The sequence below is a fragment of the Bacillus rossius genome, assembly GCF_032445375.1.
Source record: "Bacillus rossius redtenbacheri isolate Brsri chromosome 4 unlocalized genomic scaffold, Brsri_v3 Brsri_v3_scf4_2, whole genome shotgun sequence".
Classification (NCBI taxonomy): Eukaryota; Metazoa; Arthropoda; class Insecta; order Phasmatodea; family Bacillidae; genus Bacillus; species Bacillus rossius.
Genome location: NW_026962011.1, coordinates 41,063,233 through 41,090,182, shown reverse-complemented (window position 1 = coordinate 41,090,182; position 26,950 = coordinate 41,063,233). Strand labels below are relative to the sequence as shown.

General features: G+C 38.9%; 1 protein-coding gene across 5 annotated transcripts in view; it reads right to left on the bottom strand.

Moving 5' to 3' along the window:
- LOC134542046 (fatty acyl-CoA reductase wat-like) overlaps positions 1-26,950 on the bottom strand; it is an 81,301-nt gene that overhangs the window by 6,194 nt on the left and 48,157 nt on the right. For 3 of the 5 annotated variants that reach the window (XM_063385895.1, XM_063385896.1, XM_063385897.1), the window contains 4 exons: positions 10,155-10,403; positions 6,644-6,789; positions 4,991-5,100; positions 1,191-1,380 (listed from right to left, as the gene is read on the bottom strand). In XM_063385895.1, the coding sequence (XP_063241965.1) occupies positions 1,191-1,380; positions 4,991-5,100; positions 6,644-6,789; positions 10,155-10,391 (683 nt within the window). In that variant the 5' untranslated portion in view covers positions 10,392-10,403. Of the gene's footprint in view, positions 1-1,190; positions 1,381-4,990; positions 5,101-6,643; positions 6,790-9,402; positions 9,583-10,154; positions 10,404-26,680; positions 26,864-26,950 lie in introns of those variants that run through there. The other 2 variants (XM_063385898.1, XM_063385899.1) reach the window with 2 other exon arrangements.

Sequence of the window (26,950 nt, the reverse complement as noted above, 5' to 3'; positions counted from 1 at the left end):
AATATGTGTTACTTGCGTTACTGAGTTTCTTGCGTAGTTTATAAATTCGGATTTAAAAAAAAAACACATTGCAATGTGTCGCAGTGTTCGATGCCGAGCTTGATAAAAATTCGCTTTTCAAGTACTTACGTTCTACAAAAGGCCGCTGGAATTCGCTGCTGAATCGTAAACGTTATTGCCTCTCATCACTCGCAGATATCAGCAAGAAACAGAAGCAAAATTTTAACTATTTGAAACAGCTCCGACAAAAGCGGAAAAAAAAAAAAAAACTAAACCCCCGTTTTGGACGTGATTTTCGACAAGTAATTGTATTATAATACTGTCCATCTTGTTCAAATTCATTAAACAGTTAATACTATAAAGTTTCCGCACATGTTAGATGGCTATAAATTGGAACAAAGTATGGAAGGTTGATTGAATTATTATAATTTTTTTTAAATATCTGTGCGAATTCGCGGACATTGATTTCATAATAAATTTAATTTAATTTTAAGTTAACTTAATTTTAAGTAAAAATAAATGATGATGGTCTACCTAGTAATAAATAATTAATTCAATAGACTGAGGTATGTATTAATAAAATTATATGAATAAGATAAACAAATAAATGTATATATATATATGCTTATGGAAAAATTTGCATAATCCCTTAAAGTTACATTGCATCTAACGGTGGTGATACTTATCGAGAAGGAATTGGGAAGCGTTCAATTGTGTTCTTTCCTGACTGGCTGAAAAACGTAATAAATAAATAAATAAATAATATCACCGACCTGAGGGTGAATAAATGGATTAATATACTTTTGACAGGCATAATAATTGTAGGTTCTCCAATCAAAACATACTTTTATACATATCATTATATTTAAGCTACACTTATTGACTTTTTTTTCTTCAAATTCTTTATCTCACAAAAAACCAAACAATATAAATTAATTCTCAGAGAAACTTTGTGATAAGCGTTATTTTATATATCACTAATACACTGAAATGGGTTTAAAGGACCTACTGCATTGCAAAATGTAATGGTGCACACATTTTTACAGGAAACTGCTGAACAAATTTACTTTCCGTTTTCACACTAAAATAAACCTTACGAGCCCAAGACTGTACTGGGCTCTGGTGTTTGTGAACACGAACCACCAAACAGCCTTCATCTGTTAGTAACATAAGGGACAGTAGTATCTTACCTCTTACTTGAAGATAAGGTCGAAGCTATGACAGCGTTGGTGACGATATCCACTGGTATCGTATCAATCACGTAATCTGCTTCGGCGAAAGCTACGCGTAAAATGCCGGAGCCAACTCCCAAGGCAATTCCTATCGGACCATACACGTTATCTAGCCATCCTGGTGTAGGTTCCTTGAACGCTGACAACACTGTGAACATTTAACAATGACTGTATTAACAGTTGATTTCATCTTTTAAAAAAAATGAAGTAATTTAATGTATGTTTTGCATTTGAGATGCTTACAGATAGAGCACGTAATATTTTGCGGATTCATTTCTTGACAGGCTAAAATTCAAATAGTCATTCTTAGTGGTTCATCTGAATGATTCTACGTCGGTGAGAAACTCTCAACCAAAGACGTATCAAACCAGAGACTCCTACAATGGAGCATCTCACAAGACAGCGGCCTACGAGTGGGATTGCTCGATTATACGAAGAACTATGGCGTCTACCCTCGACACCATTTAATCCCGCGAATTTTTTCAGTCATTACTAGTGGAGAATGAGGTTACATCATAGAATGTAAGTAGTTGGAAAATTCCGATTCAACGCCAGGCGGTAAATTGTGTTTCCACCCGCCATCATGGGTTCTAAATTTCCCCCGCTTTCTCATTCCACTTATGTTACAGTAGATGGTGGTGAATGGCTATGCTAGCGCTTGCTAGTACGTGGTGTAAGAACTATCTGCATGATCGTCCAAGTGGCCCCACCAGAACGCATTACCATTCAACCATCTTCATCATCCAGATTCTTCTGATACCTCTCTTGCCACCATCCTATAATGACATAGGGGGTAGTGAGGGAACAGGAGAAAATTTCAAAATGACACCCGGTAGTAGATGCCATTGCCATCATAACGCCCTTCTCACCAAGAGTCATTTAAATAGCCACATGCCATACTTATCACCCTCGCCCCTATACGACTGTAGCATTAGTGGAATGAGAGAGCAAGAGAAATCGAGAATCCAAAATTGCGGCCGGATCCACGAGCCACCCCCTGGCGTAGAATCAGATTTTACTACTACTACTACTCTATTTATATTATAATTATATATACATAGATATAGATATATAGATATAGTGAGACAGAGATAGAGAGAGGAAGACAGAGAGAGAAGAAGGGAGAGGAGAGAGAGGAAGGGAGAGGAGAGAGAGGAAGGGAGAGGAGAGAGAGGAAGGGAGAGGAGAGAGAGGAAGGGAGAGGAGAGAGAGGAAGGGAGAGGAGAGAGAGGAAGGGAGAGGAGAGAGATAGAGATAGAGAGAAATAGAGATATATAGAGATATATAGAGATATATAGAGATAGAGAGAGATAGAGAGAGATAGAGAGAGATAGAGAGAGGAAGAGATAGAGAGAGTTAGAAAGATAGTGTACTTGTAAACTTATTCGGTGTGTTGGGCCCCACGTTGTGGTAGCCACTCTCTGTGCTGCTGCTTACTGCTACTCTTGTTGGTGTATGCTTACTGCTGGCGCCAGTACCATTCATAGTACTCGTTGATTTATAAATAGACCCTTTTGTTGTGTGTGTGTGTTATCGGGACGATATACACTGGTTGTCACTTTTTCAATATATATATATATATATACATACATACATATATACATGTGTCAATGGTATTGTTATGCTCTTGTACTGTGACCCTTAGAAACATGCATAAAATGTTATTTATCATAAAGCACATACTCTTGGACACAGGTAGCTAGGTAACATATATCAACACATAGGGATAGAATTCAGGTTTTTATTATTAAGAATAAAATGGCCATTCATCAGGGACCACTAACATATGTGTAGAGATAGAATCAATATTAATATAATTGGATAAAATCACAGAAAAAAAATCCTAACGATACTGAACATGACTCGTGGATATGCGCTTATGTAAATTAAATATCAGGATTATACGTAGCACACAAGAATCGTTCACAAAAGTTCGTTAGTGTAAGTTCAGAAAATCAATCAAATGATGTTTTTACAGACGCATTCTTACATAACATAAAGATGTTTGAAATTTTAGCACAATTAATTAGTATGATTATTATTGATATTTATACTTGGGTTCGTATTTGCCTTGGCTTAACTCAGTTTATATGGTAGAGACACGAAACTAGTACTCCCGTTTCACCTCTGGGTATCACAAAATAAAATAATAATTTAAATCTTGGAAATAACAATTCATGACGTAGTTCATGATAATTGACAACTTTTACGTGAAAACTAATCAGTTTGTAGTCAAATCGGAGTGATTTACGACGAAATTACATACAGCTGGGTATGTCTATGGGCGATACAAAATGCAAGATCTTTACTTACAGATTTTCACTCCTAATAACATATCCGTCAGAATATGCCCTTATAATTTTACACATTATTTATTTATACGTCGATTAAGCTCATCCTGAGTGTCGGATGGCATAATTTAGCTAGCTATCTTTCAAATTTAAAATAGGCCTCGCGCCTTTGCGTCGGCATCAGACGCCTTCATACAACCATTCTTTCTTATTAATTAAGACGTTCTAGACGCCTCACCTTTAAAACACGGCCTCTCATTGGCCGAAACCAAAATCTGTTAGCGTAATTTACAATATAAATACCGTAAATAACACTTATTAATACAATTGAAAACACAGAAATGCGGTAAATTTAAAACGAAAATTTCCAACAATGAAAATTTCTTAAAGTAATACCCCGAATAAAATCATCATTCATTCGTTAAGTTCATTAGTTCTTAGAGGGGTATACTCAATTGACTGTCCATATAAGTCCATTTCAGGTCATAGAGCATAGCTCTCGTAGATATACATAATTAATAAAAATATATTTAAATAACTTTTGCGGGCGAACAATATACAAATTAAATAATAAAATTTCATAATAATAATAACAATCAAAATAATAAGTTTTATAAATAATAATATCATTAAAATAAATCATTACTGTGCATTCTGAAAATAGTAACAGCACAATAGAGAGAGATAGAGAGAGGAAGAGAGAAATGAGTCAGAAATCGACCAACAAACTTCGACTGTAGGGTCAACACGACTATGGTCTAAAGTGCTTTCCAATACTGGTATATGTTTTCAAACATTTTATTTGTAAATAGAGAACGTTATTAAGATGTAACACTGAGCGTCTGGATTAATTAAGTTCTACATTCACAGCAACATTTTTAACTGTAGCAAAATAATTTAATTTAAATAATTTGGGGTGGTAACGTGCCACAAAAAAGGGAGACATAAAAGCGTTACCCCTAATTATTTTATGAAATAATTTTGCCACCCTGAACTATCTAAATGAAATAATTTTTCTAAAGTGACAAAACTCGCGGTGGTTGTAAAACCTCATTCAATTAAATATCATCCTAACTAAAAATTATATCCTAAATAATTTCTCTATTATTTACGATAAAAATGTTTCTTTGCCCCAAACTTCAAGACGTGTCAGCCTTTGGGGAAGCACTCTATACCACAAGTCGTATATATGAATTTTTTTTTCTCGAGATGAACCTGCGCCCATATTCCATAGGTAGAGTTCAGGCTCAACCGTGTATATCAGTTTTCCTAAAATTTGACAATTTATTGGGGAGAAAATGGCAACTCATGTATGTGTTTTAACAATCACTGCATGATTGGTAAATAAAAAGATTTTAAAAAATAATTCAAGTTTGTAACAATTCTGCCCAAGACATGCCCTTTAGCGCCATGCTTGCACCCATCGACAGTGCCTACACGTGCTCACGTGTTCACGTGTTCACTCACCCATGGAAGGCCTCACGACAGACACTGGAACACCTTTACACCGCGTCAGCACCACGTTCTCTGCCATCGCTTTGGAAAACACGTACGGGTTCGGCCAGGCCCCCAATATCCTTGACAAAAAGTATTCAAGATTATGGCAGGTCAAAATTTAAAATGAAACAGTTCATATTCTTAAATTGAAGAGGTTACTATAATGCAAATAAAATGGTCGGTTATAAATATATTTTTCTTTTGCTGTAATAATCATAATATTAAATTTCCTTCTGCGAAATGTTCTTTTTTATAGTGTGCTTATATGTCTCGGATTTTAATGATTACATATAAACTAACTTAACCTAACCAGTCCGGCAGCATATTATTAAATATGAACACGAAGGATTTTGAGAATTGTTTTTAATCTCCAGCCTTTGGTGACAAATTCCTTGCACGTTCTATGAATGGTTCTTGCGATGGTTCTATGAATGGTTCTTAATATGTTGTTTTGAACGTAAGCCACTGCTCTTTATACTGTATGCGATAAGAAACCTCAATAACAAAGAAAATATAAATATTTCTAAACACCCAAAATCCAAGCCAAAATCAGGCGATGTCAAATATCAAAACCATAGACAGTGCAGAAGGACACAGTGAGCTAAAAACGGCGATACAGTTGCAACAAGAACAGTAAATAGATAAAAAAAAAAACGAACTTGGAGAATACAGCCACAAACCGAAGAACCCAACTATGATGCTAAACCGACGAAATGCAAAACATGCGAACCCAGCAATGAAACAAAGCAGACTAACATCGTCGTCGTATTTGTGATGTCCATAATACCTGTTCTGACACATCGCTAGGTTGACCTACGGGTCTCTGTGTTGTCGTTGTGCTGTCAATTTTTTTTTTGTTCATTGCTATCTTCTGCTTGTCATTGTGTCGCTCAAAGTCGTTTTTAAAATCTATTTACTGTTCTTGTTGTTACCGTCTCGACGTTGTTAGCCCACTGTGTTCGCCTGTTCTGTGATAATTTTTTTGACTAATTTCTTTCACAGAATTTTCTGTGCTTGTCTACGTTTTTACTTTTTGAAATCGCCTGATTTTGGCTTGTTTTATGTGTGTTTGCATATTTATTTATTTTGTCTGTTATTGAGGTTTCTTATGCAGGGCCGCAACTAGGGGGGGAGAGGGGGGCAAGCGTGGCGTACACCCCGGGCGCAAAGCTGTGGGGGCGCCGAAATCGCTTGCATTGTAATTCCTACTACAACTGGTAACTGGTAAAAAGTTTTTGCATGGAAGTTACAGTAGCACAGAAACTGTTACATGTAGGTATGGAAAACGCTTAAATAGCACCATTTTTCCGCGGGAAAGCCCCCGGACATCCGCTTTATTGGTATGGTATGTGTGCAAAAAATAAGAGGGGGGAGGGGGGTCGCATGAATCCATTAATGCCCCGGTTGCCAGAGACTCTAGTTGTGGCCCTGTTCTTATGACATACAGTATAACCAGCAATGGCGTATGTCCAAAACAAAATATTAAATCAAATTCTTTGCAGTTTTTCATATATGCAAAAAAAAAAACAACAGCTACGATAAATGGAGTGGCAGTAAACCATAAATATTCACATAGCTAAAGAAAAAAAAAAGAGTAATTTTAGTATGAAATATTTTTCTCACTTGGGACACAGGAGGTCGAGCTCCGATGCAGTCAGTCTGTCCAGCAGCGCGAGCAGGTCGTCCACTGCCATGGGCGGATCGTAGAATTCTTCTTTGACCTCTTCGTAGATACAGTTGGAATAAGCCGTGGACACGAACACTGTGGCCTGGAACGTACACATTGTAAACTTTTCTTTCAGTATCAAGGCCATCCACTTAGTGACAATTAACCTCTTTCTTAGTAGAGTGTGTTATCTGTTAATAGGTAGACCTACCTACCTATTTATAATACGCACTTTCTACAGGCGTGAGTCAACTATCACAAATATCAACAAGGAAGAAATTTGTGATACATTTTAATCGCCATTGTTAGCAAACTTAAACTCCCAGTCTGAACTCAATAATACTATTTTTTTTTTATGTACTGTGCCGGAAGTTAGGTATTTCGGCAAGTTTTTTTTAAATTTTTATTATAATTTTAAATTATTTTTGGAAATTTTATTTTCCATATAATTTGGTTACAAAAAGGTGATTTACACTTTGTTAGGGTGGTGTACTCTACTTAGTTAAACTTTGCTGCAGTGTCCTGAGGCACCTTTTCTCAGGGGCCAATCTGATATTTGCAAGTCTAAAGACGTCGTTAGCAGCCCGGATGACATTTCTCCCGCTTGCAGTCACGTCTGTGGTCTGTAATATTAATTCCCTACATGACTAAATTTGCATAGAGCAGCTTCTGGCTTGCACGCTCTATTTCTTAGAGGCCCGCTGAGCCCAGCAAGTCTCGACACGACCAAGTATCTCGTGGACCTTCTTTCCCAGCCTCGTTGCGTTTTTCGTCCACCCTCACCCCCCAGTCCCCCCCCCCTTTTGGTTCTCAGAATTTAGCCCAGGATCATTGCCCTGACGTGAACTCGCCATGCAGTGGTTTACTTCAAGGATGATTTGCCACAGAAAAAATATGTGCAAATATGGACCACACACGACATCTAGTGGCAGAAATAGTAACTTCTGCACTTGTCGCCAGCGAGTGGAGCTAACGCCCGCGACACCTGGTGGTGACATTGCTAACCTCCCTCCAGTTTCTCCTCTTGGCCGCCAGAGCGCACTACTAATCCCTCCCATAAGAGAGAGCTTGTCATAATCGACTTTGGAAGCAGTCGCGGTGCGATTGCGACCTTAGTCCGCCTGCGACTCGGGTGAGCGCGCGGCGAGCGCCTTTTCCGTCTGCTTAGCCCTTCGGGGATCTTCGTGTAACTTCAGAACCTTTCGGTCCGGACGCCAAAGTCTCCCCCCCACCTTTTGATTGAGTTATTCCTTTTAATTAAGAGATGCGGGCCCTCCGGGGACACCGCGTCGCGATTCCAGACGGACTGCATTACATTATCGGCGGATTGGCTAGAAGCACAGCAAGACTTCTATCCGGCCGTAACCGAAGATGTAGCCAATTAGACAAGGGATGCTATCCCTATAAATTATTTAAGTAGTTTAGTCCGTCTGTACACAGCATGGTAGTTATTATTTATATATATATTTTTTTTAAATTATGGAAACGCCCACGACTCCCACGATTCCGCGATCTTCAGATCCGGATGTGCTACGCTTCGGGCTCTAGAAGCTACCTTCCCTGTCTGGTGAGTTGCTATCAGTTTTATTCCCTGAACTCCCCTTATCATTTTGCAGGCATTTTCTGCCCAGTTTGGTAACTGTCTGTGTACCAGTTCTGATCATGTTTGATTCGGACTGTTCACAGACAGGTCCAAGAGCCGGATGCGGGCCTAGCAGCATATTCGCACACTCCCACAAACTGGTGCCCTGACGCCATGTTGACTGCTGGACTTCGGCCAGCGAACTTAAGACCTACAGTCCTACAATATTTATGAACCTTTTGAATATCATTTAAATTACTATGTTTGAAGAGATAAGAACTATATAAAACTTTCGTTATTGACTTTAAGCGCTTACATTAGGATTGTTTGTGCCTATTTATATTTTTTTTATTAAATTTGTTTATTTATATTAAATGAAACCTTCAATAATCTAATTATGGCCGGCCCGTATTTTTAACATATCCGAGAGCCTTTTTAAATTATGTAATTGAAATTATATTTTAACACATTTTAATACCTCTGATATATTAGTCTCTCATTCAACTGTTATAAATTTCATCATTTAAATAAATATAGAGTATTTATATTCAGACGGAATCACACCTTGTTTCTGTTCATTCCTATTGTCCTTGAGAAACTAAAAGGTCCACTGTTACAGCAGTGTATAATGTCAATGGTAGTATTTATGTATTTCATCATATTTACCTACACTGTCACAGCGTAACAGTACCTGATTTTGTTTTTCTCAGATTAACATTATTTTAGATTTGTGAAGACCACGAAATTTTAAGATGTTAGGTTAAGGATGAACCTTTTGGTCTTCACCTTGAGACACATTCGATGCCTGCTGGAGTGCCCTTCACGTTGGCCTCCACCGCCACCTTCAAGTGCTCGTCGAACCTGACTGTGGCGGCCAGGTGCAGCACGATGTGGACATGTTGGGTCAGGTGGTGGTAGTCCGAGTCACTGAGGCCCAGGCGAGGACTAGAGCACTCACCTTTAGGGAGACGCAGTCATGACAGAGGTCGATGACCTCCATGGTGCCCTTCACATTGATGTCAATGTGCTCGTTGAACCTGACCGTGGCGGCCAGGTGCAACACGATGTGGACATGTTGGGTCAGGTGATGGTAGTCCGAGTCACTGAGGCCCAGGCGAGGACTAGAGCACTCACCTTTAGGGAGACACAGTCGCGACAGAGGGCGATGATCTCCATGGTGCCCTTCATGTTGGTGTCCACTGCCACCTTCAAGTGCTCGTCGAACCTGACCGTGGCGGCCAGGTGCAGCACGATGTTGACATGTTGGGTCAGGTGGTGGTAGTCCGAGTCACTGAGGCCCAGGCGAGGACTAGAGCACTCACCTTTAGGGAGACACAGTCGCGACAGAGGGCGATGATCTCCATGGTGCCCTTCATGTTGGTGTCCACTGCCACCTTCAAGTGCTCGTCGAACCTGACCGTGGCGGCCAGGTGCAGCACGATGTGGACATGTTGGGTCAGGTGGTGGTAGTCCGAGTCACTGAGGCCCAGGCGAGGACTAGAGCACTCACCTTTAGGGAGACGCAGTCACGACAGAGGGCGATGACCTCCATGGTGCCCTTCACGTTTGTGTCCACCGCCACCTTAGAGTGCTCGTCGAACCTGACCGTGGCGGCCAGGTGCAGCACGATGTGGACATGTTGGGTCATGTGATGGTAGTCCGAGTCACTGAGGTCCAGGCGAGGACTAGAGCACTCACCTTTAGGGAGACGCAGTCGCGACAGAGGTCGATGACCTCCATGGTGCCCTTCATGTTGGTGTCTACCGCCACCTTCAAGTGCTCGTCGAACCTGACCGTGGCGGCCAGGTGCAGCACGATGTTGACATGTTGGGTCAGGTGGTGGTAGTCCGAGTCACTGAGGCCCAGGCGAGGACTAGAGCACTCACCTTTAGGGAGACACAGTCGCGACAGAGGGCGATGATCTCCATGGTGCCCTTCATGTTGGTGTCCACTGCCACCTTCAAGTGCTCGTCGAACCTGACCGTGGCGGCCAGGTGCAGCACGATGTTGACATGTTGGGTCAGGTGGTGGTAGTCCGAGTCACTGAGGCCCAGGCGAGGGCTAGCGCAGTCTCCAGCCACGAACACTATCTTGTCCACCGAGTCTGGCCGCTCGCGCTTCATGCGGTCAAACACCTGCGACATTCCATGAGATATTTGGTATTTAGGAGACAAGAAATTGCTAGACTGTGCCATGCTATAAACACGTGTTCCCATACGCGAAGTAACTTTTCTTGGTAGATATTCTTCCAAACAATTGGCCTTGTGACCTGCCGGTCGTGAAATCGTGATTTGATATCATTTTTGTGTCTGTATATGTGTAGGTATATATAGCCTATACCCATTCACAGATATATTTGTCCTTAAGTTTATTTCTGTTATGTATAATACTCTTTGAAGAGTTAGTAACTCAATGATTTTAATATATAAAAAAGGGGGATGTCTGTATAGTCGGTTTATGGACGATATTTTTACTTGATAACTACCTTTATAAACAGTTGACAAAACAGTTCACGTGTAGGTTGTGTGCTGCCGCTGTCTCTCTTCTACTCGGACGCATCGGCCGATGGAGTGGAAGAGAGATAGATGCGTCACAAGCCGAACGCTTAGGCCAATCGTGCCTCTCTATCGCTTGCTCCGCGCTCTCGCTTGCACGCTCGGCTCAGGCGGAACGTGACAATGAGTCATGCTCTTTCGTGCGTGCAGCCGGCGTTCATAGATTTATAAGACGTTATCATGTCAAAAAATGTACATATTTTACTGTATGAATTTGTAGGAATTTGTATGTAAAATAACTCACACTTAATTCTTTCACCTTTAGTAGTTTGTATTCATAATGACAAGGTATTATTCGGTAGAAGCTGTGCAAGATGAGTAGACAAACTTGTCAGTGGAGCACAGCGCTTCGTTGGACTGTGGTTCGCGTAATCGGCGCATCGATGCGCTGCAGTCGCGGTGAAGCGGCCGGCGCTCTACTCTCTGATAGCGAGCGGTACAGGACTCGTCCGGGTAAGGCCTGGGTGTGAATTTGAAAAGAATTTATGGTGATTATAAACAGTGTTATAAAGAATATCAAATAAGGATTGAGTCTCTGGTATTTAGCGTAGAGCTGTTGACGATACAATTAATTAAAAAATATATATATTGTATCGGACGTGAGGTTGGAGTGATGTGCGCGCGGCGTACTTCGAGGGCGGCGGTAGTTCATTCGCGGAGGAGCGGCTTTCCCATTGGTCGATCTTGACCAGAGGGATCACGGACATCTGGATTCTGCCAACCAGCGAGAACTTAGGCTGCTAGAAAGAGAGACGAGCCGTTATGGAATTGCTTAAACTTTAACTACGGTAGGTACCTAGTACTTTTGGAAAATGCGGTTTAATCGTGTCAAGTAAACTCCTGTGCAAATAATTTGGCCCCTAAAATATAACTTTAGCTCTTGGTATGCTGATACTTGCTTTGATCTGTGGCAGTTGGGGGCGCAGCCGGCATGAACCCCTCACGTGGCGAGTTAAGAAGGTGCCATTCTCAGAACTTTTCTTAGCAATGGCGTATGTCCAAAAGCTTACATCAATTCATGCACTCCCATTGCACAAATCTTTCAAAAATAATATCAGAACTTTTCATTTTCTTGCCAAGATTTTGCCTAGCCTTTAATTGTTTTTACTTAATATGTAACCAGAATCTAATTTAACGGTTCGGTGGACTTAACTGTTTAAATATAACGGCCACGAATGAGTATTATTTTATCGCGTCTAATTTTGCGCCGATGCGGCGAAAATTCTTGCCGGTGTAAAATGTTCACCAAGAACTATGTTGGTATTTAAGAAATTTTTAGGTGAATACCACTGGATAATTTTAAGGACTTTTTAATGGTCATGGTGATTGGATGTAATGACAGAGAACGCCTACATTGTACAAGTGCGTGCTGTCTACCGAGTGTGTACTCGTTCACCTAGGACTATGATGCGTGAGTGCGTTACTATTTTACTGAGCCTGTAGGACGAATTAACATTACCATGATAATTTGCAGCGGACAACTTTTGACAAAGACAATGAATTCAATCTTGGCTTAAGAGTTTGAGCAGGTTAACAAAAATAATACAAATAATTACAAGCCAAATTATATACTTATCAAAGTGGAGCTCCCATCAAATCAAAATGAACACAGTTCCAACGTATGCCCTTAACAAGTAATGAGGCTGCTGAAGGGTATGTATGATTATATCCAGCAGAAACTATTTATTGCGTTTGGATTTGTGAACAAAATTATGGAAGCAATTTTTTTTTTTCAGATTGTATAGTTAGCTCAGAGACAAAAGCAAGTCATCCCCTATGCGAAATATAAGGTGACATCGATGTGGGCATGGTGCCTGGCCAATTGATCAATTAGGTTTTTTTTTCAGGTCAGAGGGTTAATGAATACTGGTGGGCGAAACGGTAATGTTGGCCGTGAAACCCCAAAGGAAACGAATGTAATTGAGTGAAATATCAAAAAATTTAATTTTTCATTCCTTTAAAATGTTAACCACTTGAAATTAGATCATACAAATTACTTGAAATTAAAGTAAGTAAATTCTATATACTGAAATTCTGGCCACGATGTGTTTAATACAGAAACGGATACTCGCCCAGTAAAACTAGCATCGTAAACAAAAAACTAAGGTCGTGCTTATCTGCAAAGTTACTAAGGTGGCTCTAGTCTTTATTTAAACAAACGTAACTATTCGCCTTAACGGTTTTTATGTATATTAGTCCTATAGTCTTTAAATGCATTTTTATTAATCGTATATCGATTATTGATATGATAGCTTCCCAAGGAAATGACAGCAGAAACAGAATATGCATAAAAATATGCTATCGTGGTCTTAATCGATTCTGTGCACTGCAACATGTATTTGCATAGTAGTAATCGTGATAGAAAATGACTTGTGTTGTTTGCTGCCGTATCACGCGACCACCAGTCCCCGAACCCCTTTTGGGTCGAGGTTAGCCAACACTCTCTCTTAAGGGGGTGCCTCCATCTCAAGTCAAAATTTTATATTTACAATAATTACAGATAAACTTGTAGACTTTTCCAATTGTTTAACTTTCACGAAATGAAAAATATATACAGTGCATACTTTCTGCATAGTTAGGTGCCGAAGTTACATTTTAAACCTTTTTGGGTTGTACAAATAAGGAGAATTTAATTTATTGCAGATCTGAAACTTTTTTAGGTTTAACTGTAATGCCACTGGCTAATTCAAGAAATGGTTTGAATTTCTTTCAGAAAATATTAATTAATTTTACCTGGAATTTCAAAATTCTCAAATTTGTTACGATTTTGACAGCCAAGAAACATGAAATGGGTTCTTGTGATAGAAATGCAAACCATATCATGAAGTAGCCAGTGGCATTGCAGTTAAACCTAAAAAGTTTCAGTTCAGCAATAAATTAAATTCTCCTTATTTGTACAACCGAAACACGTCAAAAAATGTCACTTTGGCAGCTAATTATGCAAAAAGTCTGCTCTATGTATATTTTTTTCATTTCGTGAAAGTTAAACAATTGAAAAAGTCTAAAAATTGATAAGTTATTAATATAAATTAAAAATCATGACCTGAAATGGGAGGCACCCGCTTAAAATACTGCGGAGATTTACCACGTCTTCCAACAGGACCTTCTTTCTCTCTTCCACCGACATTTGCTTCTTGGGCCGTATGAGTACATACACTTTCTTGACGCCCGGGCAGCTTCGCGAGATCTTCTGTATGACCATCTTCCCCAGCGAACCTGTCCCCCCGGTCACGAGGACTTCGCGGTCCCTGAAGAGGGCCTGGATTTCCGTCTCGGGCCCGACATCCATGCTACTCGACGCGGTGTCGCCAACCAACAACGCTCCTCCGAGACATGCCAGGTGCGGTCGCTTCATATTATAAATGATAATGCTATGCTTTCAAGAGTCACTGCAGTGACGCAGTGGCCATGAGCAGCCGTAATGAATTTGATTTCAATTGGGAAATATGCGGAAAATTTCTGAATCTATTAACCTACTTACTCAGGTTTTTTTTTCTGCTCGTCAATGTTCGCAGGTGAACATGAATTCGCAAGTTCATATCAAACGTGGGCATGTGCATGTAAATGCTTCCTCTCTTCCACAGCACACTACATGGCTGGCGTTTGGTTTGTTAAGCTAGAAATAATTAATCCAATTACCAACTTATTAACAACAGTTAATACCATTTTCACAAACGTTAAATTAAAATACACCAATAAATTAATTTCAAATAAAGTGATACAAATGCACGTATGAAAATATTTTCTCAGTAAACTCGCTCAATGTAACTTAGGCTTTAGAGTAGAGACCGTATAGTGAATATATATATATGTATGTGTGTGTATGACGTCGATAAACTCACACACCGTTTGACCAATTGCCATGAAAGTAGGCACATCGAAGTGTTTTCTTTTCATGAAGAAGGTTTCAGTGCTATCCATTTCATTTTTTTTGTAACTCGCCGCTAGATGGCGCTGCAGCTTCTAAACCGTTCAACCGATCGCCATGAAAATCGGTACGCCTAAATATTTGAACACGGAGAATATTTTCACGATATCCATTTTGTTATAAATCTTCACTAGATGGTGCTGCAGCGCAAAAAAATTATATTCCTTTCAACCGACCGCCATGGATAAACAGAAAATCATAGTCATAGACATACAAACAGCAATTGTGTGTCATTTCTGTATTTCTCTCATTTCTCTATCATATTTCTCTCATTTCTCTATTTTTGTCACCATGTGTTCAGCCCGGGCAACACTGTGTACTGCAGCTATCATTAACTATTATTACTATTAAATATCTTTGGACGGTTTATCTGTCAATAAGCATTAAATATTTTTGTACCACACTTAACTAAACTATCTTTGTAAGTCTTATGTAATTTATTTATACAATATATATTTTGCTATAACTCAAGGAACACATAGCAAAAAATAATAACAAATACTGATTATGGCTGTGATAAGTTATTGGTAAGTTTAATGATATTAAATAGAAATTGTGATATTGATTAATAAATGGTAAGCAAGTATAAAATTTAAGTGCTATCTTAATAACTATTATTATATTAATTTTAGGCCAATTACATTTGCATCACACGCAATCAAACTATCTTTGGGCATAGTAGCTATCAAAAAAACATTAAATACTAGCAATTATTTGAAATGCCACGTAACAAGTCAAACATCGGAAGATCAACCAGAAATGCGCGGCTACTCTCAGCCAGTATATCTTCTGAAACATCTGAAGAGCAAGAGGCACGCCTGGAAACTAACCAGAACAGAGCCTCTACTTTAAGAGCTGCTGAAACAATCACAGAGCATTTTAGATTCTAGGTAAAATACGTATGTGTTTTTGTGTGTATATATATATATATATATATATACACACACACACACACACATATATATATATATATATATATATATACTAGAAGAACCCAGCAGACTTTGTCCTGCCTGTTTATATTTATTTTATTTTTTAAATATAAAAGTAAATAAAATAGGCTTATAAGGTCACCTGTCTATGCGTCTGTGCTTCTGTCTCGAAATCACTCAAGGCAATTGATGGGAAGTTTCAGTTGAGATGTCTCTCTTCGTCTGTAGTGACTTGCTATCACAGACACATATACGAGGAGAAACTATAATTGCCGGTACTGAGACCTAGTTTTTTGAAGTAGTTTTGTGCCTAACCGCTGGATAATAGCTTTCATTACATATTACTAACATAGCTACACTCATTTGGAGAAATAATGCATAAGTTTTTATCAGGTAAACAAACCAGTGGAAATTTATTCACTTTATCTTGGTAGCCACATATTTTGTGATGTGGCATCTCCTATTAATTTATATATAACATGCTTTTTTTATTACAAAACAGCATTAAGTGTTTCTCGCACAGTCTTTTAAATCAATTAATTATCAAGTAGTTACATTTACACTAAACCTAACACTTCGGATTTGAACAAGGTTTTTTTTGTAGTTATGGGTCCATCCAACAGATAGCGTCACATGTCGCGCAAAACATGGTATCATTTTCCACTGTAAGAGTCGCACTTCTGTATTTCCCTCGTTCTATGGAGACCTAAAGGCATATAAATGGTATTTCACGATAGAGTTTCATCTAAGTGGTTTAATTAATTAAAGGATCCTGTGAGCATTTTTGTGTTTTTATTTTCCTGACTCTACGTTGCCCACACAATACTGAAGTGTTTCTTTTACGGCTTAGTCCTCTGTACTGCGTGGCGCTGGCTGTTTCACGTGTAATATTACAATGGCATAGGAGTTACTGCAAGTTAATTATTTCACGTGTTCCTTTTGTGTGCACGATAAAGTTTTAAATACATAACATGAGATTTATGCCGAACGAATATCCAAATAAATAATCTTTAAGAATTTTAAACATAGTAGGGGTTACTAACTTCCTGATATTACGTGCATGATAAAAAAAGTATTCTTGAAAAACTGCAACTCTTCTTGCAGGAATACCAATCAGACATGCTGAATCACACACACACATATGTAATTCCTAATGTCTGACTGGATCCTCTCTTTTCCGTCGTTTCCATGTTTTATTATCAATCAGGAAATGTGTTTGGCGAAAAAAGAAACAAATTCCTCTTTGAAATGACTTAGCATTCCGTAACAATACTAAAATTATTGAATATAAACATACATATAGAAGTCACCAAGTTATACGGATTTACATTGCACTTCATAATGCTGAAATATTCATGAGGGAAAGGAAGTGTTATTTTATATCAGGGACAGAGAGTTTATGAAATCACTGAAATTGAATGAGCCCTTGATAGCATCTGGCCAGACGTGTAAGTTAAAGTGGAAGTGTTCGATACAGATTACATTTAATGGAAACACTAGAACTGCTAAAGGAAAAGGTAATTATTGTTCCTTACTGCACATCCGGTTTTATTTTTAAATAAAAAATTTAAAAAAAAAGTAATTGGTTGTGTTTTCAAAGCAAAACTTGTAAAACATTTAGGAAAATTGTTCCGTGCAACATATCTAATTGTATTTTGACACAAAATATTAAAATAAATTAAAATTACTGTGCCATACCCAGCTATTATAAAACTTAGATAAAAACTGGATACAATTACCAAAGAAAAATAAGATTACATGATTATATTATGTTAAATATAAAATCTTAGTGAAATGATAACAGCTGTGAGCGTTAGTTCGGAGTCGTTAAAAGGTGACGCGAGTGGAGATAATTAATTGCGTGACTTGTCAACCGCCGGTAGACACGACTGATGAAGGATCTTGGCGGTAAGCGGCAGGGAAAACACGGTACGCTGTAGCGAGCCGGGCGGAGTTGGACGGGGGGGACAGTGAACGCGTGAAGGGTGCGCGGGGTAGCGTGCGCGTGGGACCCTACCCCCTTCCCCCCGTACACCCCGCACACGCAGCGCAGTACGCGGCACTGCGGGGACCGTGGCCTTATATGGCGGCGCGGCGGAGGATTGGCGCGGCTCAGTGAGTCACGGCCGGCTTTCACCCGTCTTCCCGCCAACCCAGTTCCGCGGCGGACTCCGGGCTCCCGCTCCGCTGGCTTTCATTTTTATACAGAGTGTCCGAAAAGACTTTCCCTGATTACCCAAATTAATAACATCGGCTAGAAGTAAGATAAAAATATGAAACTGATGACAAAATGTTGGGAAACTATCCAAGTCTTTTTTTTTTCAAACATGAGTACACTTCCACATGAGCACCTTTGGTAGCACGTAGCACATCTAGTCAATGTTCAATTGACGTCCACACATTAGCCAACATCGCTGGAAGGATCGATGCATTGACTCTGGTTATCCGTTGTCGCAGGGTTGCAATATCTGGTACATGTGTTCGGTAGGCCTCGTCCTTGACATAATCCCATAAAAATAAGTCTAATGGGGTTATGCCAGGAGAGCGTGGAGGCCAAACCGTTGGTCCATCACGACCGATCCATCGTCCAGGAAAGGTCATATCAAGATGGGCACAGACCTCCAAACCCCAATGAGGTGGTGCACCGTCTTGTTGAAACATGACATCGGGGTGATACTCAAGCAGCTGAGGAACAGCATCAAGTTGTAACATGTCCAAATACACTGGAGAGGTGATGGTTGCCTTAGCGAAGAATGGCCCCATAATTCTGTCTTGCAATAGTGTGCACCATAGATTCACTTTTGGACGTCCTCTGGTACACTCCATCACCTTGCCAGGGGTCTGTGAACCCCAAATGCGCACATTATGGCGATTCACTACTCCACTGACAAAAAAGGTCGCCTCTTCAGAAAAGGCAATTTATTGGAGATAACCATTATCGTCCTCCATACGTGTTAACATTTGGACCGCAAATTCATATCGACGTGTACTGTCATTGGACAACAGAGCCTGAAAGATTTGCACTTTGTATGCACGAAACATTAAATGCTTGTGTAAGATATCGTGGAGAGAGCTTTTCGGCATCTGTAATTCACGTGAGGCCCTTCGCACCGATTTCTTCGGACTTCGCAGAAATGACTGTCTTACAGCTTCCACCCTTTCAGCTGAGATTGATGGTCGACCAGACTTCGGAAGCAACCGATCCTGTGGTCTTGAAATTCTCATACTAAGTCTTAATGCTCTTGACATCAGGGGGAATGTTTCCATATGTGGTTTGGAAGTTTTATGCACTGTTATTGGTGATCGTGTCTCGTGGCACCACAGGACACACTGCGCTTTCTCCTGATTGGTAATCATGTCCGGCTTCCTGGGCACCACACCTCAGACACTGCACTCCTACTGCGAACCTATAACAAAAACTTTGAGTTATGACCTAACATTTTAACACCACTTTCATATTTTTATCGTACGTCTAGCCAAAGTTATAGATTTGTGTTATCATGGAAAGACTTTTCTGACATTCTGTATATCACTTGTTTAAGCTCTTACTCCCTGGGAAAAATTATGAGAGTGAACTTTTACGAATGCGCGCGCGCGCCATGCAACGAAATGTTCACATGAAGATGGCGGACCCACTATAAACCCATATACAGTAACTTATGTAAAAAAAAAATTAGGGGACATACCAAACGTATTGGTGTGCCAAATGATTTTATGGTAGTGAAACTACCCTGGAAAATATTTGGTAAACTAAAATAGTCATAGTAAAGAGTAATTTCTAAATTTAAAAAAAAAAATTCTAATGACACATCTATTATAATATATATTCTCCTCCTATATTCTGCCAGTGGTTAAACTACAGGTGCGTGGTTCTGAACTTGACAGTTGAAACAGTTGAAACAGTTTTCAATTTTCTTAAATTACATATTCCTGGATTATGTACAAATTGTGCTTTAGGCAAATATATATGATTACATTTGCCTTATCGCATTGCTATATTATTTCATACACATGCCTATATGAATTATTGAGTAATTATTTAATTTTTTTTGTTACAATACATTTTAAAATAGTCCCTTTTTATTTAAAATGAACATAAATTGGAAAAGGAATATTAGCATGTAAATTAAAGTGCTGGTCAACAAAAAATTTCAATTCATGATTTTCGTATTAGAAAAAAAAATTCAAATATTCGATCGTTAGCATTTATGAAATGACGCGGATATGATTTATCAGGGAAGAACATCAACATTTCTTAAGGTAAACTAGCAAAACAAAAAGTCGAAATTTAAGTTCCAGCTTGGCTTAAAAAAAATTTTGTTTGAACGTGTTGGTTATATTCGAAAGTTCCAGTTCCAGGGGAGGGCTTCCAGGCAGCCCGGGGCCGCGCTAACCGCCACTCGCCACTCGCCACTCGCCACTCGCCACTCGCCACTCGCCACTCGCCACTCGCCACTCGCCACTCGCCACTCGCCACTCGCCACTCGCCACTCGCACCAGACCCAGCACTGGACCGGGAAGCCTTCTTTTCACAGACGAGAGAGCCAAACGCCCGACCGTGCATCTTCGGTTGTTTTTTTTGGTTCATTGTAAATAAATATGGCGGTGTTGATAAAATGATACTAATGGTCAATCAGGTTAGGTTAGCTACATTATAAATACTTTAAAACATTGTGGACGGTTGATTTGGTTAGGATAGCTACATTAAAAATACGGGGAAAAAAAGCATGAACTTCGGGGAACTTCGGGTTTTGGTTCTCTCGTCTGTGAAAAGAAGGCTTCCCCCACAGGACAAATCTGGTCCGACACCCCAGGCGAGACCAGCGGCCGCAGGAGTATTACAACACATCAACTGCAAACCATGTCATTCAAGACGTCATTCTGGACACGGAGTTGCTGGTTACACTGTATCCACTTGATAAAACTCCTAACACTGGCTAGCAGACAACGCACAGCTTAAGTCGGTGGGTCTAGAAGCATTAAATTTTGCACGGGAGTTCCTGACACAGCGTAGGTGAGCGCTGATAAAAGATTTTAGATAATAATTCATCCTCTAAGCCGAGGTGTCGGCTCTCTCCATAGGACGTCACGGCTCCAACTCACTGCGCTGCCACAGCGGGGGGGGGGGGGGGGGGGGGGGGGGATGGTGTTCTGTAAAGTCGGTTTACGGACGATAGTTTAACGTGACAACGTCATAACAAAACATTGATGAAATGATTGCATACTTTTATGAATAAAATTGAATCATTTTTATTTTAATAATAAAAGAATAAATATATTTGAAATTGTATTAGTAATCAGATTTTTTAAAATGCAAGAATAATTAACCTTTATTGCCGAAATTGTTGTTGTAATAAGCAATGAAAACCACATTAACTTTTCACTTAACTTTATAAACAGTCGACGAAACAGTTCACATGTAGATGACCTGTAATTAATTTTAAAAACTGGCCTTTAGCTATAAATTTTAAATATAATTATGAACGAGTTTTCATATAAATAAACTGTAATCAAATATCTATCATCAATTATATGAATCACCATAATTTTTTAGTCAATTGTAACATAACCTATTATTACTGCACTCGCTGACAGCGTAACGGAACACAGCGTAACGGAACAATGAGTGTAACGGGACACAGCGTAACGGAACAATGTGCGTAACGGGACACTTTTTCGTGCGTGCAGCCGGCGTTCATCTATTTATTAGACGTTGTCACGTCAAAAAAAAAAAGAGCAGAACATAATGAAACGGCCCAATCACAAGGCGTGTCCCCAAGCTGTGCGCGCACCTACCATCGCACCGCCCACCACCACACTCGCACACGCGCCTTTTTTATTTTAATAATTAATTAATTTATAAATGCAAGTTTACTTTTTCATCAGTAAAGCTCTACTAATTACTACCAATTAATTTTCACATTTACGTGTTTTTTTTCTTCTAAGTAGCCGTTATTTTTAAGAATTTATGTTGAATTGGTGAATAAAATGTTTTCATTGTAAATATTTTTTTTAATCATTTTCAAATTCCATTAAGATACAGAGAAAAATGTATGTGTGGTTCTCTAAAACAAATTGGAGAATCTGTTTACTTAAGTTGGTAAGTTTGTCATTTTTGAAGTTAGAAGTATGGCAACTGGTGTTTAGGCTGCTTCTTATAAATAAATTCAGTTGTACCACCGTTTTCGGTTATTTACCAAATATGATGCACACGGCTAGTGCCATAACAAACCTCAATGACTGACAAAAAAGATGAACTAGCAAACAAACAGTTATTAAAAGCATAAACAGCTCAGGCGGACACCACGGGGCAACGACGACGACACAGTAGCAACAGCACAACGAACAACGGTTGAACCCAACAAAGACGACACCATACATATAATTTGGACATGACAACATCAACACAGAGACGCAGAGGCGAAACCTAGCGATTTAACAAAACAGGTATCCCGGACACCACAACGACGACAGCACAGGCGAACGCGGCAGGTTTTGCTTGGACAACAGTTGCGACGTTTCGGGAACTGAGATCTGTTCCCGTACTCAGGCACAAATAGACTTTTTTTTATCGGCCTATTTTAGCTCGTGTGTTTGTGTCTGTATGTTCATCTTTATTGTTTATTCATATTTTTGTCCGTTATTGAGGTTTCTTATGACATATAGTGTTGTGTATATACTTAAAAACTGTGCCAGATCACCGACAAAATTACCAAGCAGCTTACCGCGGCGCCATCTTGAAGTCCACTGCTCTACCAACGGACAGTGTTGCCAGATGACTACTTGCAGGAGTAGTATCCATCCGCCGAATCCCACGATAAGCACAACACGTGTATTATTTGACCGAACATATAGTGTAATCAGCAATGGTGTGTGTGCGCCCAGGTATACGGATACCTTAATAAAAATGTATCAACTAGTAAATACACTTAAGTATGTTTAATGTAATTTTTTATAAATTGCGTTAGAATAAAAAAAACAAGGAAATTGAAAAGCAAACATTGTGAATAAGGCTGGGCTTTAAGATGTAGTGGGAGGTTTGCGTTACCTTGAAGCAAGCGGAATGGCTACACGCTCGAACAAGTCGCCCGCACCGGCGCATGTCACAACTCCGACCGCTATGTAAGTTACTTGTAAACATCCCAGCACACATACGCAAGTTGATTTCACGCATTTCATTTAATACAAAAAATAACCTTTCTTTTTCTTTGTAAATAAACTTAAACACATCAAACTGTACCTACAAATACTGTTTTTAATGATTTAAATAATTATTTTGGACATAATGCCACTGGTTGTTTGAACCGTGTGTCAGAGTATGAAATCAAAAAAATAAAAATTAAATAAAAAAAGCTGACTACTTTTCTGTGCTGTCTATACATTTGTTATTTACATCGGCTTAATTTTTGGCTTGTTGCTGTGTGTACATATTTATTTGTCCGTTCTTTTGGTGTTCTTACGACATACAGTGCAAACTAGCAATGACGTATCTCCAAAATAATGCTTTAAATCAATCTTCCCCCTCCCATTGCAAGAATCGTTAAAAGAATGTTTCAAATACATGGTGATGAAACTTAATATTCAACTCGGATGCCAATAAAGACAGATATAAACATCAATAAATGGTTTCAAGAACCTACCTTAATTACTCATAAAATATGGCTTGAATGGTATTAATACATCAAACCTATTACAGATAGAAAATTCTCTTGTCTGAATTCCGGATGGTTTAATTAAGACATATGAGTGATCATCAAATATTTAATCAACAATCTCAACATTTTATCTCACCACTGCATCAACAAAAACACAACAAAGTTATTCGGATGTCATGATCCTGTATACGTTGATACTGTATTAAATGATGCTTGCTATTTTAATTTAGTACGTCGAAAGAACCTGGACATAAAAAAAAATTGACTATCAAAATGAAAACAAATTATGACAGGTTTTGGGGATTTTTTTTTCTTTTGTATTCAACATACGATCACATTTATGTTATGTTCAGGATCTTTAGACGTGCTATATTAAAGCATCAAGCACCATGTACTACAGAATCGATATAAACAATTTCATACCATTAGGATGAAGGGATAAACTTAGATACGTGATACCGTGATACGGAATGTTACCATTTTTTCTTCCAGTTTGTCATACTGCCGTGGTGCTATACAACCATCGCCACTTCCACGCAAGCGGGTTGCTGACACCGCAGGCGTCAATAGTGTTGTCCTGACTGAGATGTTTCCCAGAGCCATTCTTCGTGTGGTTTTGTGAAACATTTGTCCCAATAACATATCTGTTTACTCCTGTATAAATTAAAATATTGTTATTTTTGAAAGTACTATTAATTTTATTTTTCTATTTTAATTAATAGTCTGTCATTCGGTACATGCTTTTGTTTCCTACACTGAGAAGGTTGTTTCGGACACAAACAAATATTGTTTTTAAACAACAAAACAAATATCTTATTCCCGCATAAGTTTATTTTGTTGGTTTAGGCCAATTCTATGGGTGACAAAATTTATTTGTAAACCTACCAAAACACACTGACAAGTTGACGAAAACATTTTGTTGGGTTAGTAAATTTTTTTTATATTACAGAAAACTTTTATTTCAATATCCTTGGTATTTGTTTAGTGCTTACGATACCTCATTACAGCAAACATGGAGTTTGGGAACTGATAAAAACAACAAGAACAAAAAATCAAATTTTATCTTAAAATAACAAATCTTTATTTTATATCATACGAATGTTTGGTAAAAAATAAACCTCAGTCAGTGCTTGTGATTTCCTGAAAGATGTGAAGCTACATAATTTAAGCAATTACTAATAAATTAGTTATTAAATTGCAACAACTTTGCTGTTGGTTGGTTGTTTGCCGCAGTCTCGCCTGTTTAGATAGCATGAAGCTGTCCGGTATTAATCATTATAGTCTGTTTCAAGCTTAGACTACAGTACAGAGTAAATGGCGAACACTGTTGCCAGACTGATGCTACCCGGATTGTTAACATTAAGTCTTATTTTGTATACCATCGTTAATCATAATAAGTTTCAACTTTTTTTTCAATTGTTCTATTTATCGATTTTTTAAGACCATCAAATAATGTGTACTTACATACAGTATTATTACAGTTGTAGTGATTCTGACAGGAAATAATATAATAAATAATAATAAAATAATAATAAATAATAATTAAATGCTAAACACCACATATTATGTAACAGGAGAAACTATTTCCAACAGTCGGTATCTACTAATAGCAAGGCATTCCATGAAAGTACGTGCAGTGCTGAAAAGGGACAATATTCTGAAAATTAAATGATATAATCAAAATGTTGACGAAAACTGTTGAAACAAAGATGGCGTAATGCAATTATATCTTCTCATAAATAAAAAAATGTCATAATATGATTCTCTTAATGGATATATTGTATTACAAAATATATATTTTTTCCGATAATTAAAAAACAATTCCTTGCATTACGAAGTTGTATCTGAAACTGTTGAGCTCTATGGCTTGTATCTGGCAACAGAGCTAACCGAAACAAGGACGACGCCTGAGATTAGGAAAGGATACATATGGAATCAAAAGCCGTCAGACGTGAAGCAATTTATTCCCATTTTTTTTTCTCCCGATTTTCACATACCAATATGACGGACGCTGCTCTATCCTGGTTTTATTAATGCTGGGTTTACGATTGATTTCCTTAAGAATTATAACTTAACATCGAGCACACGATTAAGTCAAAACTACATTTTCCAGTTTATGATTGACATAGAAGTCGTTAATTCCAACCAATCACAGCACAAAACACATGGTCGGCCATTGTTTGAAATGGAGAAGCAGGTTTGAAATAGGTTATTGACAAATGGGATATCTATTTTTCGAAATGGATGATGATTACAAATGGCAAATATACGAATTCTAACCAAAAATACTGCCTCGCTCGGTCCAATACCAAGACATAAACTTCCGGCTGAAAGGTTCCGGTTTGTTGTGATTGGTCACTTCCCTTAAGTCTTAACGAAAAATATAAAATATTACCATTTCTGTTAAGTCTTAAGTCATCATATGGTTCGCACACGACCCGTCAAAATCCACACACGACAATCATAAACCATTCCACTAGTTTACATAGAGTCATATGGTAAGTACACGACTAAGTCTTAATTCTTAATTCTTAATTTTCAATCGTAAACACACCTTAATACATTTGTAAACAAACGGCCGCCATATTGGTGGGCAGCCTTCTTTTCACAGACAGAGCGAAACTCCCGATCGTGCATCTTCGTTTTTTTTTTTTTTTGTTCATTGTAAAAGGTTAGGTCAGCTACATTATAAATACTTTAAAACATTGTGGATGGTTGATTTTGTTAGGATAGCTACATTAAAGATACTGTGAAATCATGTAAACGGTTTCCTAGCCCTGGATAGCTACATATTAAAAAGTTATTTGCTAAGCAACAAAAAAAAATGATTTTACAGTATTTTTAATGTAGCTATACTTACATAATATAACAAACCATTCACGATTTTTTAAAGTACGTATTTATAATGTAGCTAACCTATCCTTAATCGACCGCAAAATTTAATGCCACACCGGTTTATACAGTGAGATAGAACGGAAAAAAAAAAACAAGCGAGCATGAACTTCGGGGAACTTCGGGTGTGGCTCTCTCGTCTTTGAAATGAAGGCTTCCCCATATTGGTACGTGTAGTGCACTGAAATTCCCCTCCCCTTCTGGCTTCACTAGAATCGGACCTTGTGCTCCGGACAGCACTAACAGCAGAGTCGTGCCCTGGAAACGGAAAGAGAAAGCAGATGGCCCCTGCAGTCCGAGGATGACAGGGAGACTCCGCGGGAGTCGAGGAAGTGGACAGCGGACAGCGGCCGCCGGGAAAGGACGGGCTCTCTCGCCGGGGGGAGGCTGCGCCGGGCAAGCAGCAGCGGCCCGGGATGGAAGGCCTTCGGCGCCCATTGACCGACTTACCTTCTATAGTCCGCGGCCAGCTTTTATCAGCGGCGCTCGGCGGCGCTCGGCGGAGGTCCAAATACGGCTGTGAGCTCCCCCCGACCTCCATACCAGGGTCACCCCCTCTTCCACCCTCGTGGACACCTGTACGCCTTCCTCAACCGCACGCGGTCTCCAGTGCGTGGACCCCTGGGCCCAGTCCTGGTTATTTTTTAAATGTTTAACAAATATAAATACAAACTAGAAAAAAACATATTGAATATTTTATAAATAAAGCTTAGTTTGGAC